The following is a 12,526-nucleotide window of genomic DNA, read 5'->3' as shown; positions in this document are numbered from 1 at the left end:
GTGCTCCTCATATATATTCTTCAAGAATGTAAAATGTATGCAGCTACTGTACTTTTGTGCTCTAGTCTGTGTTCATGTTATGCTGTAATTTCATCCAGTTGCATTGACTTATATGTAAATTTTAATCCATTTCCTTCTCTATCAGTATTTTTATTTGTGAACAGCTAAGATTGTATAATCCAAAGAGATATTGCTCTAAGGGGTAATCAGGAGAATGTATGACTATCTCCTGTATTAATAGTGTTAAAACCAACCAATGTGATCATCAGAGAAGCCTTATACTGATTTTCCTCTCTATCTCTCTGCTCTCTTTGCTACTGTAATGTTCACACTGTGTTTTTATTTTCAGTCTGTGTCTTTTCTACCCTGATTGATGGTGTTGAAATGGTGGATATTGATTAATGAATTTGGGTGGGCAACTTAAGCTCTTTAGTCAATGATGTTAGCTTTGTTCAAGTTTGGTTATTCATGTGGTTCAGGTTATATAAATGTGTGTGCGTGTGCGTGTGTGTGTGTGTGTGTGTTTGCGCGCACATATGTGCTGATACAGATTTCCTGACAGACTCTGCAATGTATGACTTGGGTAGTATTTTAAATAAATGTCAAACAGCTCACATACGCCTCTTTACTGACAAAAGGTAGTCGTTTACAAAGATTAAATTGTACAGACAGATGTTCATGCTTTGGGCTTTAAAGAAGGATTTGCTCTAGCTATGCTAATAAATTTCCATGTACAGCATGTACAGTCACCCGCTGCAGTTTCGAAGTTTGAAGGCATAACGGGGGAAGTAATTTTTAAGTTCATTTTGCTGACTACAAATAAATATCTCTCTCTCTATATATATATGTGTGTGTGTGTGTGTGTGTGTGTGTGTGTGTGTGTGTGTGTGTGTGTGTGTGTGTGTGTGTGTGTGTGTGTGTGTGTGATATACTCCGGGATAGAAGTCCTCATGAAAGTCAAATGAGGAGTCTGACCGCCTCTCTCAGAGACCAACACACCTACAGGTTACAGGTGAGGGGCGTGACGTCACGGTGGATACAGGAAAGGAAGAGTACGCGAGACCTGGCAGAGCTGTTCTTCACATTTCACTCGTCGCTCGAAAAAGTCCGTTTTTATTATTATCGCCTGTATTTTCATGAGATTATCGTGAGGAAACTAGCTGACCTGCCAGAGAAATGTGTACCTTCGGTGAGTAAACCACGCGTTCGTGTGAGGTCGATAGAGGGGAGTCATATCGCTCGCTTTAGGAAACTAATGTGTCCGACGCTAGTTTCCTATTAAGGCGAATGGTTGGGTCGCTAGAGAAAGGTCAACAGGTGCGCGGAAATTTCTTGATCGAAATTATAAATTCACAAAAACAATATTATGGAAGATTGTTTTCTTTATGACATAATATTGTATAGATTATTGTATCAGCCACACGACCGAGGCCGGTGGGATTTGTTTTCGGTAAAATGCGTTACCGGCCTCGACCTCGGTGGAAACGGATGTGGTCTATGTTGGGTGTAAAGAGCTTGTTCACGTTGGCCCATATCAAACAGCCCCCCCCACACACACAAACACACATACACACATTCACACACATATAGCGCGCGCACATAATCTGAAGAGTTAATTACACTTGTTTTAGTCTACCTCCCTGTTCAGAGAATGAGGTTCAAGTTATCTATAATAAACTATATGTTAAAAAAAAGAAGAAGCTGTCACATGTCCCCATCAGTAAACATTACTTGGACGCAAACATACTGTAACGTGCATGGATAAGAAGACACGCTGGCCGCTGGCTGGCGGGTCTAACCCTTAGTCGAGCGGTTAGCGATGTCTCCTGCGGTGCGGGCGATACGGGTTCGCTTCCCGGCCGCGGCAGTTCCTGTGGTTGCGTTGTCCCCCGAATTCGCTACATTGGTGTCAGAAGTGGGATGGAGCCACCGTAAAGCCATCGGAAGCGTATGCGCCCTGAGGCGTGAAGGAGTTGATATGCTTGAGCGCGGGGACGCGCTTCCCGAAGGAGGGGGGTAGTGTAACGTGCATGGATTAGTAGACACGCTGGCCGCTGGCTCGCGGGTTTGACCCTTTAGTCTAGTGGTTAGCGATGTCTCCTGCGGTGCGGGCGATACGGGTTTGCTTTCCGGCCGCGGCAGTTCCTGTGATTGCGTTGTCCCCCGAATTCGCTACAGTACTACATATGTGCTAGGCTACGTATTACATTTTTTTAAATCAGCATTTAAGAGCAACTCCTTATGATAGGTCATAGAAAAATAAAATATAACCCAAATGTTAACATATTTATAGACAACCATGGAAGGTAGGGTGTGCAAGAGGAATAAACAGAATATGATTAATGATGTCATTTGTATTGTTCATCAAATACTTTTCCTATACTGTTATTTTACAGATTACATGTAAATACAATGCCTGTATGTGCATGGAATATACTGGGAAATAGGTTTATTAGAATAATGATTTATTTGCAGTACTTTTCCACATTGTTGTGAGTACAGATTAACTGACAACAATTGTGACCATCTCCATCCTTCATCCTCAACACAAATACACACTTGATGCTCTAGCACCTCTTCTGGTCGGTCGGGACTCCTGTTCAGGGAGGAAGGGGAATAGCGTGATCCTCCCACGCGCTACGTCCCCCTGGCGAAACTCCTCACTGTCAGGTGAAAAGAAGTGGCTGGTGACTCCACATGTATTGGAGGAGGCATGTAGTAGTCTGCAGCCCTCCCCGGATCGGCAGACGGGGTGGAGCAGTGACCGGGATTGCTCGGAAGAGTGGGGTAATTAGCCAAGTACAACTGGGGGGGGGGGTAATGTTTTCTTAACATTGAATAACATTACGTTTTGATAATTACCCAGCATACTTATTACATACTTGTTAAAAAGATTATGTTTTTGTTAAACGTTCTGTCATTGATGGTGATACTGGTGATTGAGTTAGTGTTTGATCACTTCAAATGTCTTTTTTTTCTTCTTGGTGTTGATGTCCTTTTATTTTGTTTTGTTCAAATCCTTCCAGAAAGTAACCACGAGAATGAGCGACAGCAAAAGTGTTCATGACTTGGATATACTATGTGTTGGTTAAGGATTGTCTTGACTATGCCATCGATAGAAAATATCAAAAAGGACATTAGTTTGAAAAATCTTAAGGACTGAAGCTTTAAGCGAAGGTATAGCCTACAACTGTTTGTATTGCTGTCTTCCAGACAAGGACAAAGGACCAAGACGGTTGATGAGGAAGGGGCTGACGCTCATCTTTATTGGCCATATTAATTTCATTTTGGGAGCTATTGTCCATGGCAATGTCCTTCGCCATATCTCCAAACCAAGCAAACACATTACCACAGAGTACACTGCAGCCAACATAATCTCTGTCACCTCTGGACTGCTGGTGAGTTTGTAGAGTCAATAGAATGAATGTATCTCACACACACACACGCACACACACACACACACACGCACACACGCACACACGCACAAACTCACTCACTCACTCACACACACACACACACACACACTCACTCACTCACTTACTCACACACACTCAATCACTCACTCACACACACACAAACACTCATTCACACACACACAAACTCACTCACTCACTCATTCACACACAAACTCACTCACAAACACACACACACACACACACACACACACACACACACACACACACACACACTCACTCTTGCACACACACACTTTCTCCATCTCACCTTCTATTTTGCTCAGCCTCTCCAATCTCTGTGCTGCTGATGAGTTGGCAGACAGGTTGAAGGATTCGTGTTTTCATCACCTCTCCTCACTAGAAAACACCAATAGAAGCCTTTATCATGTTGAATATAGCATATTTATAAATCAGTCATGACTGGTCAGTGGGGTAACTTTGAATACATATAAAGTAATTATGACTAGGCACAATGGATGATATTTAACGATAGGCTCCTTTTCAACCTCCTCTTACATTTATCACAAGGGAAGATATAATTAATGCAATTTTATCAAGTCATATTTATAATAAAATGTATCAACAGTTAACGATGAACTGTGGAGTTTTTGGCCACAAGTAGCTCTATAGGCCAAAGTGGGTCCCTGTACCATAAGGACAGCACTAACACCACAGGAGCTTCCTCTCCAAGCCGCTGTGCTGAAATGTAGATGTAAACATTGTAGTCCTCTTAATATCTAAAACTGAGATTTTCTGAACATGTTTCAGAGTACAATAACTTTAGTCAGCATAGGTCTGCACAAGTGAAATCTTGAATTTAAACAAACCCGGGTTTATTTACATGGAAAACTCCAGTTCAGCTTTAATGTATTACTTGTCAAAAAGCAAATTCTTAACATCTAAAAATCTGCATATCAACAAATATTGTTATATCAAAATGTTAATAATTGTTATCACCAAATTCAGTTGTGACTTTCAAAATAATTCTGGATATCTACAAATCCTCCTGTTTCATATGAATTATAATTAGTCGTTAGGTTAAATGTGGATGTGTGAAGTCCTTTTATAACTAATCAAAATATAAGTGAGGAATCTGGGTGTGATCCTGGACGACCAACTGTCGTTTGCTGAAAATGTTGCATCGGTTGCTCGCTGCTGCAGATTTCTCCTCTATAACATCAGGAGGATTCGCCCATTCCTCGCCGACGAGACGGCACAGGTGCTCATCCAGGCTCTGGTCATCTCCCGGCTGGACTACGGCAAATCTCTCCTTGCTGGCGCCCCGGCATCGGCCATCAGACCTGTGGAGCTTGTTCAGAAAGCTGCAGCTCGTCTGGTGTTCAACCGCCCTAAATTCTCCCACACAACTCCCCTTCTCATGTCCCTACACTGGCTCCCAGTAGCTGCTCGCATCCAGTTTAAGACTCTGGTGCTAGCCTACAGGGCAGTGAAAGGAACAGCTCCTTCCTATCTCCAGGCCATGGTCAAGCCTTACACCCCTGCCCAACCACTTCGCTCTGCTGCCTCAGGACGCCTGGTTGCCCCGTCGCTCAGAGGCCCCTGCTGTCGATCGACCCGGTCACGGCTCTTTTCTGTCCTGGCCCCACAATGGTGGAATGAACTCCCCACTGATATCAGGACAGTGGAGTTGCTGCCCATCTTTCGGCGCAGGTTGAAAACTCACCTCTTTAAGAACTACTACCCTGCTACTTGTTCTTAGCACTTATTGTATTCACTCATTAAAAAAAAAAATTAGAAAAAATCTCTTTCTTGCACTTTTACTTTAGCACTGGTTTTGCTCTTAGACGCTTGTTTAGATGCACTTATGACCTCTGATGACTAGTAGTTCTCCTGATTTCCTACGTTAAATGCACTTATTGTAAGTCACTTTGGATAAAAGCGTCGGCTAAATGACTGTAATGTCATGTAATGTAATGTAATAAGTTCCAGATATCTGTGTCACTCATGAAAAGGGAAAATACTGGAGAGAACTGTAATTTAACTGTGACCCTTTCTTATGTAATTGTGGCATTTTGAGCCTCAATCATGACTTGTAATTCTTCAAATTCAAAATATCTGATTATTCTTTGTCATGGATATCTAAAATCGGGTTATATATAGATGTATTTAACATGATACTGGCTTGTCAAAATAACCTAATGACTTTGTTGACTTGGAGTTATACGGAGTGAAAATAAGTAATGCATACAAGTCACTAAAACAAGTTGTCAATTCCATTTCAATTCGAGAAGTTCATTAGCACAAACAAGAATGAAGGCTGACTAGTCTTAACCAAAGCTGCGGTGTCTTAGTTTGCTAAGTGGACCAACCAGTAGCCACAGTGGCACTGAGGAGATGTGAACGTGACTTTATATCAATAGGTAATGGATATCTGGGTCAGCTTGAGGGTGTCTAAACCCCACAAAGAATACACTGCAGTTTCTTAACATGCATGCGTGTGTGTGTGTGTGTGTGTGTCTGTGTCTGTGTCTGTGTGTCTGTGTTTGCATGCGTATGTGTCTACTCTCAAACTATATTAAGGTGTAGCATAATCATACAACAATATAATAATCAAAACGTAATTCTAACAACTTAAAAAAAATCATTACAGGGTGTCCAGGTAGCGTGACGGTCTATTCCGTTGCCTACCAAACACGGGGATCACCGGTTTGAATCCCTGTGTTATCTCTGGCCTACAGACACAATTGGCCGTGTCTGCGGGTGGCAAGCCGGATGTGGGTATGTGTCCTGGTCGCTGCACTAGCGCCTCCTCTGGTCAGTCGGGGTGCCTGTTCGAGGGGAGGGGGAACTGGAAGGAATAGCGTGATCCTCCCATGCGCTACTTCCCCCTGGTGAAACTCCTCACTGTCAGGTGAAAAGAAGTGACTGGCGACTCCACATATATCGGAGGGGATATGTGGTAGTCTGCAGCCATATTAGCAGAGGGTGTGGAGCAGCGACTGGGACGGCTCGGAAGAGTGGGGTAATTGGCCCAGTACAATTGCGGAGGAAAAGGGAAAACAAAAAACAAAATTCATTACTGTTTTTTTATAGTAATTTCTCACTCTTATCAATAACATTTTGATTGTTAAAACATAATTTTGGCTTGTCAAAATGCAGTTTATTAGTAAATGTTTGACTTATCATGACGCAGCATAGTCATCCGTCTTCTCATCGATGTGCCAAGATACTGATTGAAGACCAGTTGGGAGAACCTTTGGCTGTGAGACACAATGTGTGAGGCAAATTGACCTTGCATATGGCTCCTATTCTAAGAGACTGCTCAGTGCTTCAGACCAACAAGTGTATGCTGTGTTTCATGGCTCCTCTCATGAAAGCATTTTGCTCTGTAAGTTTGCACTTGCCCAAAGCTTGACTTTTTTCCCCTACACAATCAAGTCTGAACTTGCCAAAAACAAGGCAGGCAAATGTATTGTTTTCCAAATGAGTCACCGACCGCTCCAGGGCAGTCTCCCGTACATTAAAGTATCGAATTAGCTTTTGTCAGTGGACGATGAGATAGTTTTTTTAGGCTCCTTGAAATTGGTCCTGACATCCAAGGAGCTCAGTTTCACATCAAAGGGATGTCAGAAAATACAGAAACAGACAAGTCACAATATTCATTTTACATTGTTTGCCACTGGTGACCTCTCATTTCAGCTATACAAGAACTCCTATATTTCTGTGCGTCTGTAAAACTAGACCCGAGGTTTCGTAGTGTGGGGCCCCTGCTATCCTAGGGCCTGGGATCATTGAAACATATTAGAGGCATGTATTTCTGCCATATTTGTGACCCATGGTTAACATCGAGTTAATTTTTAAAAATACCCGACGTTGACCAAAGTTATGTCTAATAAAAAGACAAAGGAGTCTTTTGTAAATAAACACTGCTAATAATTGTGCTATTATTTAAATTTTGCAGAGTATAACGACTGGGATCATTGCCATATTGGTGTCAAGGAATCTTACATTGATTAAAATGGTAAGAAACACTGGTTTGTGAAACATAGCAAATGGTTTGATGTTTCTGGAAATATCTGTTATAATAACATTCACACTATTTGCATGGGTTTTCTGAAACCAAGTTGCCAAATGTCCATATTGCCTTGTCATTTTCACATCATTTGACTCTTTCGTTTTGTTTGTTCCTGCACATACAGAATACATTCAAATGAACTATATCAAAAGCTTTGTCTCACAATTTTTTTGTCTGTCGGTCTCTCTCTCTCTCTCTCTCTCTCTCTCTCTCTCTCTCTCATATTCTCTCTCTCTCTCTCTAGCAAATAGGCCTTCTAATAAGCTCATTCCTGAACACCCTGCTGTCAGCAGCATGCAGTGTCGGGCTACTGTTGGCTATCAGTCTCACCATTGCCCATGATGGAAGGGGCTTGATGGAGGGATGCAATAACACAGAGGTGCCAATCAACGCTCGGTCACCAGTCAATCCCTTTTGCCCCTTCGACACAACCAGGATCTATGTGAGTCCGCTGATTGTAAACTCCCTTTCTCATCCATTCTCTCTGTATGTTTCTCTGCATATCTCTCAAATCTGACCGTTCTCTGTATTTTGTCAAGTTATTTCCTTTGTACATAGGTTCATGAGGGCATCAAAACAAACTGAAGTTTTACATAGCATCCCTGTGTAACAGTTTATTTCTGTTTCTTCAGAGCCCACTCTCTATTGCTCACCCCTGTCACTTTCTCTCTGCTTGGACACCATCCACCAGTCCTGTGGATTCCCAAACACTGTGCTTACAAAGGTTAAGTAAAGTCGGTCTGGTGCTCTGATGTAGTAAATCCTCATCCTCCCTCTGTCTCTCTCCATCTCCTCCCTTTGTGTATCGTTTGCTTATTTCTCACCCCCTAAGGAAAACCAAGCTGACATTGTGGATCCCTAGGACTGTGTTGACAACAATGTAAGCAGTTCTGACTTTTTTTTTTCTTGGAGGGACCAACTGCCCTTAATCTCTTTCCCTCCTTTGCTTTCGGTCCCTTAGGACACGGCCCTGGCGCTGTGGATCCCCAGTGCTGTGTTGGCAGCAGTGGAGGCAGGTCTGTCTGTCTGGTGCTTCTTAGTTGGATTGACTCTCAGAGGGATGGCACCCTGTGGCAACAGCTACATCAAAGAACAGGTGTGTGTGTGTGTGTGTGTGTGTGTGTGTGTGTGTGTGTGTGTGTGTGTGTGTGTGTGTGTGTGTGTGTGTGTGTGTGTGTGTGCGTGCACATTTTGGGTGGGGAAGTGGATTTGTAGGCTTGATAGGTTGGGGTTAGCGAGGTTATGGGTTCGTGCGGGTATCAGAGTCAGTCTGACTGAGTGACTCACTCTGTGACTCATACACACACACCCACACACACACATTCACTCTCTTTCTCTCTCACACACACACACGCACACACACACACACACACACACATATATATATATATATATATATATTCAGTATCACTAACACTCAAATCCTTGCTCTTTACATTTGCTCTGCACGCTTTCACACAAACATACTCCCTCTCCTACACTTGCTCATACAATTCCTATATCCTCTCAGAACCACTAAAACATGTGCAAGCTCCATCAATCTCTCACACATAAATACTCCTTCAAGCACACATATTGATACTAATTTCTCCCTGTCTCTCATCCATCTATTCTGTATTCCAGTTTGAGGAAGAGGCTCTGACCAATAGGAACACAGCAGTCACTGAGTTCCCCTCACAGGGGCAAAGCCTGATTGGACAACGCTCCAACCCTGACATCTGACTGGAGAAGGCACGGTACCCCACATTGACTACCATAGCCACCTCCTAATGTATTTCATCTGCACCAATGTCCAGACCACAGTCTAATTGATATTAGTGCAAGGTGAAATGAGTGAATGTATCTGTAGTGCCTGCACCTGGATAGAATAATGGATTCAGTTTTGAAGAGGGTTTTTTTTCAATCTCCGATTAATCAAATTATTCATGTTTGTTGATATTATTTTTTCACTCCCCCTGGTGAGCAGATTCAGTACCAACTGGTCCTGTTTGTTTTCATCTGTTGAACAACCTGTTACATCAGGTACATCAGGTGTCCCAAGTCCAATTAAGCAGAATTAGTTTAGGGGCATATCTAGAGGGTATAGGTTTGTGATAGTCAGTAACTATGGAAAGACGACAATACATTTATTCAAATGGCAGGTTCCCAATTTGGTTTTGTGTTCAAGGCTGCAAAATCCATCATGTATCCATGATTTTTTTTTTTGATATGAAGACAGTAAAGTTTATGAAGTAAGTTGGTGCTGAAGTATACCAAAGATTTTTGTATCTTTATTATATGCTTGTCTCAGTTGTTGTTCATAATTTTATCAAGTACTATGTTTTATTGTTTTACTAATTTTCACTATGTCGACTACCTAGCTGCTGTTCCAACCATTTATGTAGTGGTCTCTTAAGTGCAACCCACTGAGACCGAGCCACTAAAGTCCATCTGTACTAACATGAATAATCATCTGTTGTAAACCAGTGATTAAAAACATGCTTTATATTAACTGAAAACACTTGCATATATTGGCAAACTAGCAACGAGGTGCTTGAGAGCTGAGAGTATTAAGTGGCTTTTTAACTGTTAATTACCATGATTTTAAAAGTTTGGCAGATTTTAAGCCTTAAAAGAAAGTTTGAAGTCCCACTGTGTAAAATTACAATAGCTACATATTGCCACGTTTTCCGTTCAAAGCATGTTTAGAGATGCTAATAGATGAAATCCACCTAATAGTGATCTATTAGACTCAATGGGTTTCTTCATTTTCCCCTCTGCTAGACTTTATGATCAGACACAAGAGGTAGTTTGCCTTTTTTGAAGGATTATTGGCACACAGGTGGTGACATATTTTAGGAATCAGTGAAACTTAACGCCTAAAAAACAGTGTGAGCAACAGTAGACCATGTTGTTTGGAAACAATTGGCAGACAGCTCTCCACAGCCTCAGCCTTCAGAAGAAACTAAAAGGATAAGAACTAAGGAAGGACAACAGACGATAAAGAAAGTGATGAGCACCGGAATAAAGCTAGAATAAATATTGATTCCACCTTTATGCAATGGAGGCAATTGAAGGAGCAGCAAGGCATCTGAACAGATGCAAAGACGATGGGAGATCTTGATATATGGCTAAGTCTGTACTACATAAAATAAATATATGGCAGACATTACCTGACTTGAAGACATTCTTTGTATTTAAACGTTTTTCAAAGAATGTTTTGTTCTTTCCTCTTGAAGAAAAGGTATTCGACTCAAAGAGGAAAACGTTTCTGTTGTCATCCACATGAGCTGAACCATTCTCAGCACTGAGCTGATCTTACAGATTTGTTTGTATTCTGCTACTGGTTACAACCAGTCATCGCTAAAGACAACAGCAAGTAATTTATTGATATAATGTGGCCAAGCCATTGTGCAGCTACTTTTGTGGCCACAGAAATGGCTAATGAGTAAAACCCTCACATAGTGGGACTGTAACTGAAATGATTAAAATATTGCCTGTCATTGGATCTTTAAGCTGCAGGTAAAAGCATGTAAATTTATCATTTCCAACTATGGTCTACTCCAGCAAGGCAACAAAGTACTTTATTTAAAAAAAACGCTGTTGAACAGACCTCTCATTCTACACTGAACTATGCTTGCTCAAAAAGTCTCACTAACTACCCATTAAAAACACAGCAATGCTGGTACTCCTACATTTAAATAAAGACTACTGGAATTATTGGCATGTGCACATGGATGTACAAATGTGAATTTGTGTACACCCATACATAGGTGTGAACATGTGCATGTGTGTACATCTACTTATCCACTCAAAATACATGGTCTTTTTCAGTTTTTCTGAATTCTGAAGAAAATTCATTTCTGGATTGGTTAAAGCTGAAGGTGATTTAACCCGAACGCAGTGTGTGTGTGTATCTGTCTGTCTATGTGAGAATGTCAAGTGGGGTCACATTAAGTGGTTAAACCAATATTTAGGCCAGCAGCCTGAAGCCGCTTCAGTTGGCATAAACTCTTGTATGACCCAGTGGCAGAGAAGCTCAGATCAGCCATGAAATGGTTAATCTAGTGCTCTGCTCAATCGAGCAGAAGAGAATCTTTGCACGCGATGCTAATCCCTAGGCTCTGTAGGGGATAAATATTTATACAGAGTGGTGACAGATACAATCACAACAAACACACATCCTATATATATGGGGCAGTTTCAGTGCGGATGAACGGTGACGGTATACTGTACGCTCTTTGAGATGTAAGGTTACAAATCGCAGCATGAATGCAATGTGGGAGAATGTATTAGCTATTAGCTCCCTTTTTAAGCAAAACTTTGTAAATGTCTATCCTTTTTTGGTATTTGAAGTGTCAGTATTTTGACACAAATTCCTGGAATTGATTTGTACAATTGTGACATTTTTGATTCAAGAAAGAATATCACCACTAATGTTTTTTCTCAAATCAATTACTGGCTATGCCCAGTGTCTGGTAGAGAGGACTGAAGGGCTGCTGTACTCTGTTATTGTTAAGGATCTTGGCTATAAAGAGATCAGCTGGATCAGTTACAGGTCATTCATGAGGATGAACTGGTTAAACTAGGACTGGAGCTTCAGCTTTTTCTTATTTTTCAGTACAGACATTTCAAAATGTTGATGTTGATGTGCTGCAGAAAGCTTAATTTTATCTCACAGCAAAAAATTCAGCTTGCTCATTCATAAAATAATATTCTCAATTATTGTTGAAATATGACTAATGTGGTTTTTTTTAAACGTTTTCTTTGTTTTTGTTTGCTTTGTCTTGTTCTGGTTGTATTTTGTTATAGACCCACAGATGCAGTTGGACCCTTTTTTTCCCTCTGTCAATTATCTGTTATTTGAATCTGGAAAAATAAACGCGCATGAAATGTCTAATCCCCCCCCCCCCATTTCAATACAAATGTAAATAACAATAAAAAAACATCCAACACGTCCTGCCTAAAAATTGCACACATATTGTTTCTCCTATTTTGAACAAGTTCAATGCAATGAACTTCAATGCAATGAACAGGAGCACGGATCTGCACAACG

At 41.3% G+C, this 12,526-nt stretch overlaps 1 protein-coding gene across 1 annotated transcript; it reads left to right on the top strand.

Moving 5' to 3' along the window:
• The first annotated feature begins 1,151 nt into the window (after window positions 1–1,151).
• On the top strand, window positions 1,152–10,946 carry LOC130111836 (keratinocyte-associated protein 3). Its single transcript, XM_056279132.1, has 6 exons — window positions 1,152–1,189; window positions 3,214–3,398; window positions 7,378–7,437; window positions 7,736–7,933; window positions 8,453–8,587; window positions 9,115–10,946. Exons 1-6 carry the CDS (start codon window positions 1,177–1,179, stop codon window positions 9,211–9,213), a joined length of 690 nt encoding a protein of 229 aa, XP_056135107.1. The 5' UTR covers window positions 1,152–1,176; the 3' UTR covers window positions 9,214–10,946.
• Window positions 10,947–12,526: the final 1,580 nt, after the last annotated feature.

This window comes from Lampris incognitus, chromosome 4, assembly GCF_029633865.1.
Source record: "Lampris incognitus isolate fLamInc1 chromosome 4, fLamInc1.hap2, whole genome shotgun sequence".
NCBI lineage: Eukaryota > Metazoa > Chordata > Actinopteri > Lampriformes > Lampridae > Lampris > Lampris incognitus.
The sequence above is the reverse complement of the archived record's forward strand: the minus strand, read 5'-3'. Positions and strand labels throughout refer to the sequence as shown.

What these genes read in the sequence shown, in the direction of transcription:
- LOC130111836 (XM_056279132.1), top strand. An exon ending in TCGACACAACCAGGATCTAT is followed by an intron (nt 7,934 to 8,452) that starts GTGAGTCCGCTG and finishes TCGGTCCCTTAG; the next exon opens with GACACGGCCCTGGCGCTGTG. An exon ending in ACAGCTACATCAAAGAACAG is followed by an intron (nt 8,588 to 9,114) that starts GTGTGTGTGTGT and finishes TCTGTATTCCAG; the next exon opens with TTTGAGGAAGAGGCTCTGAC.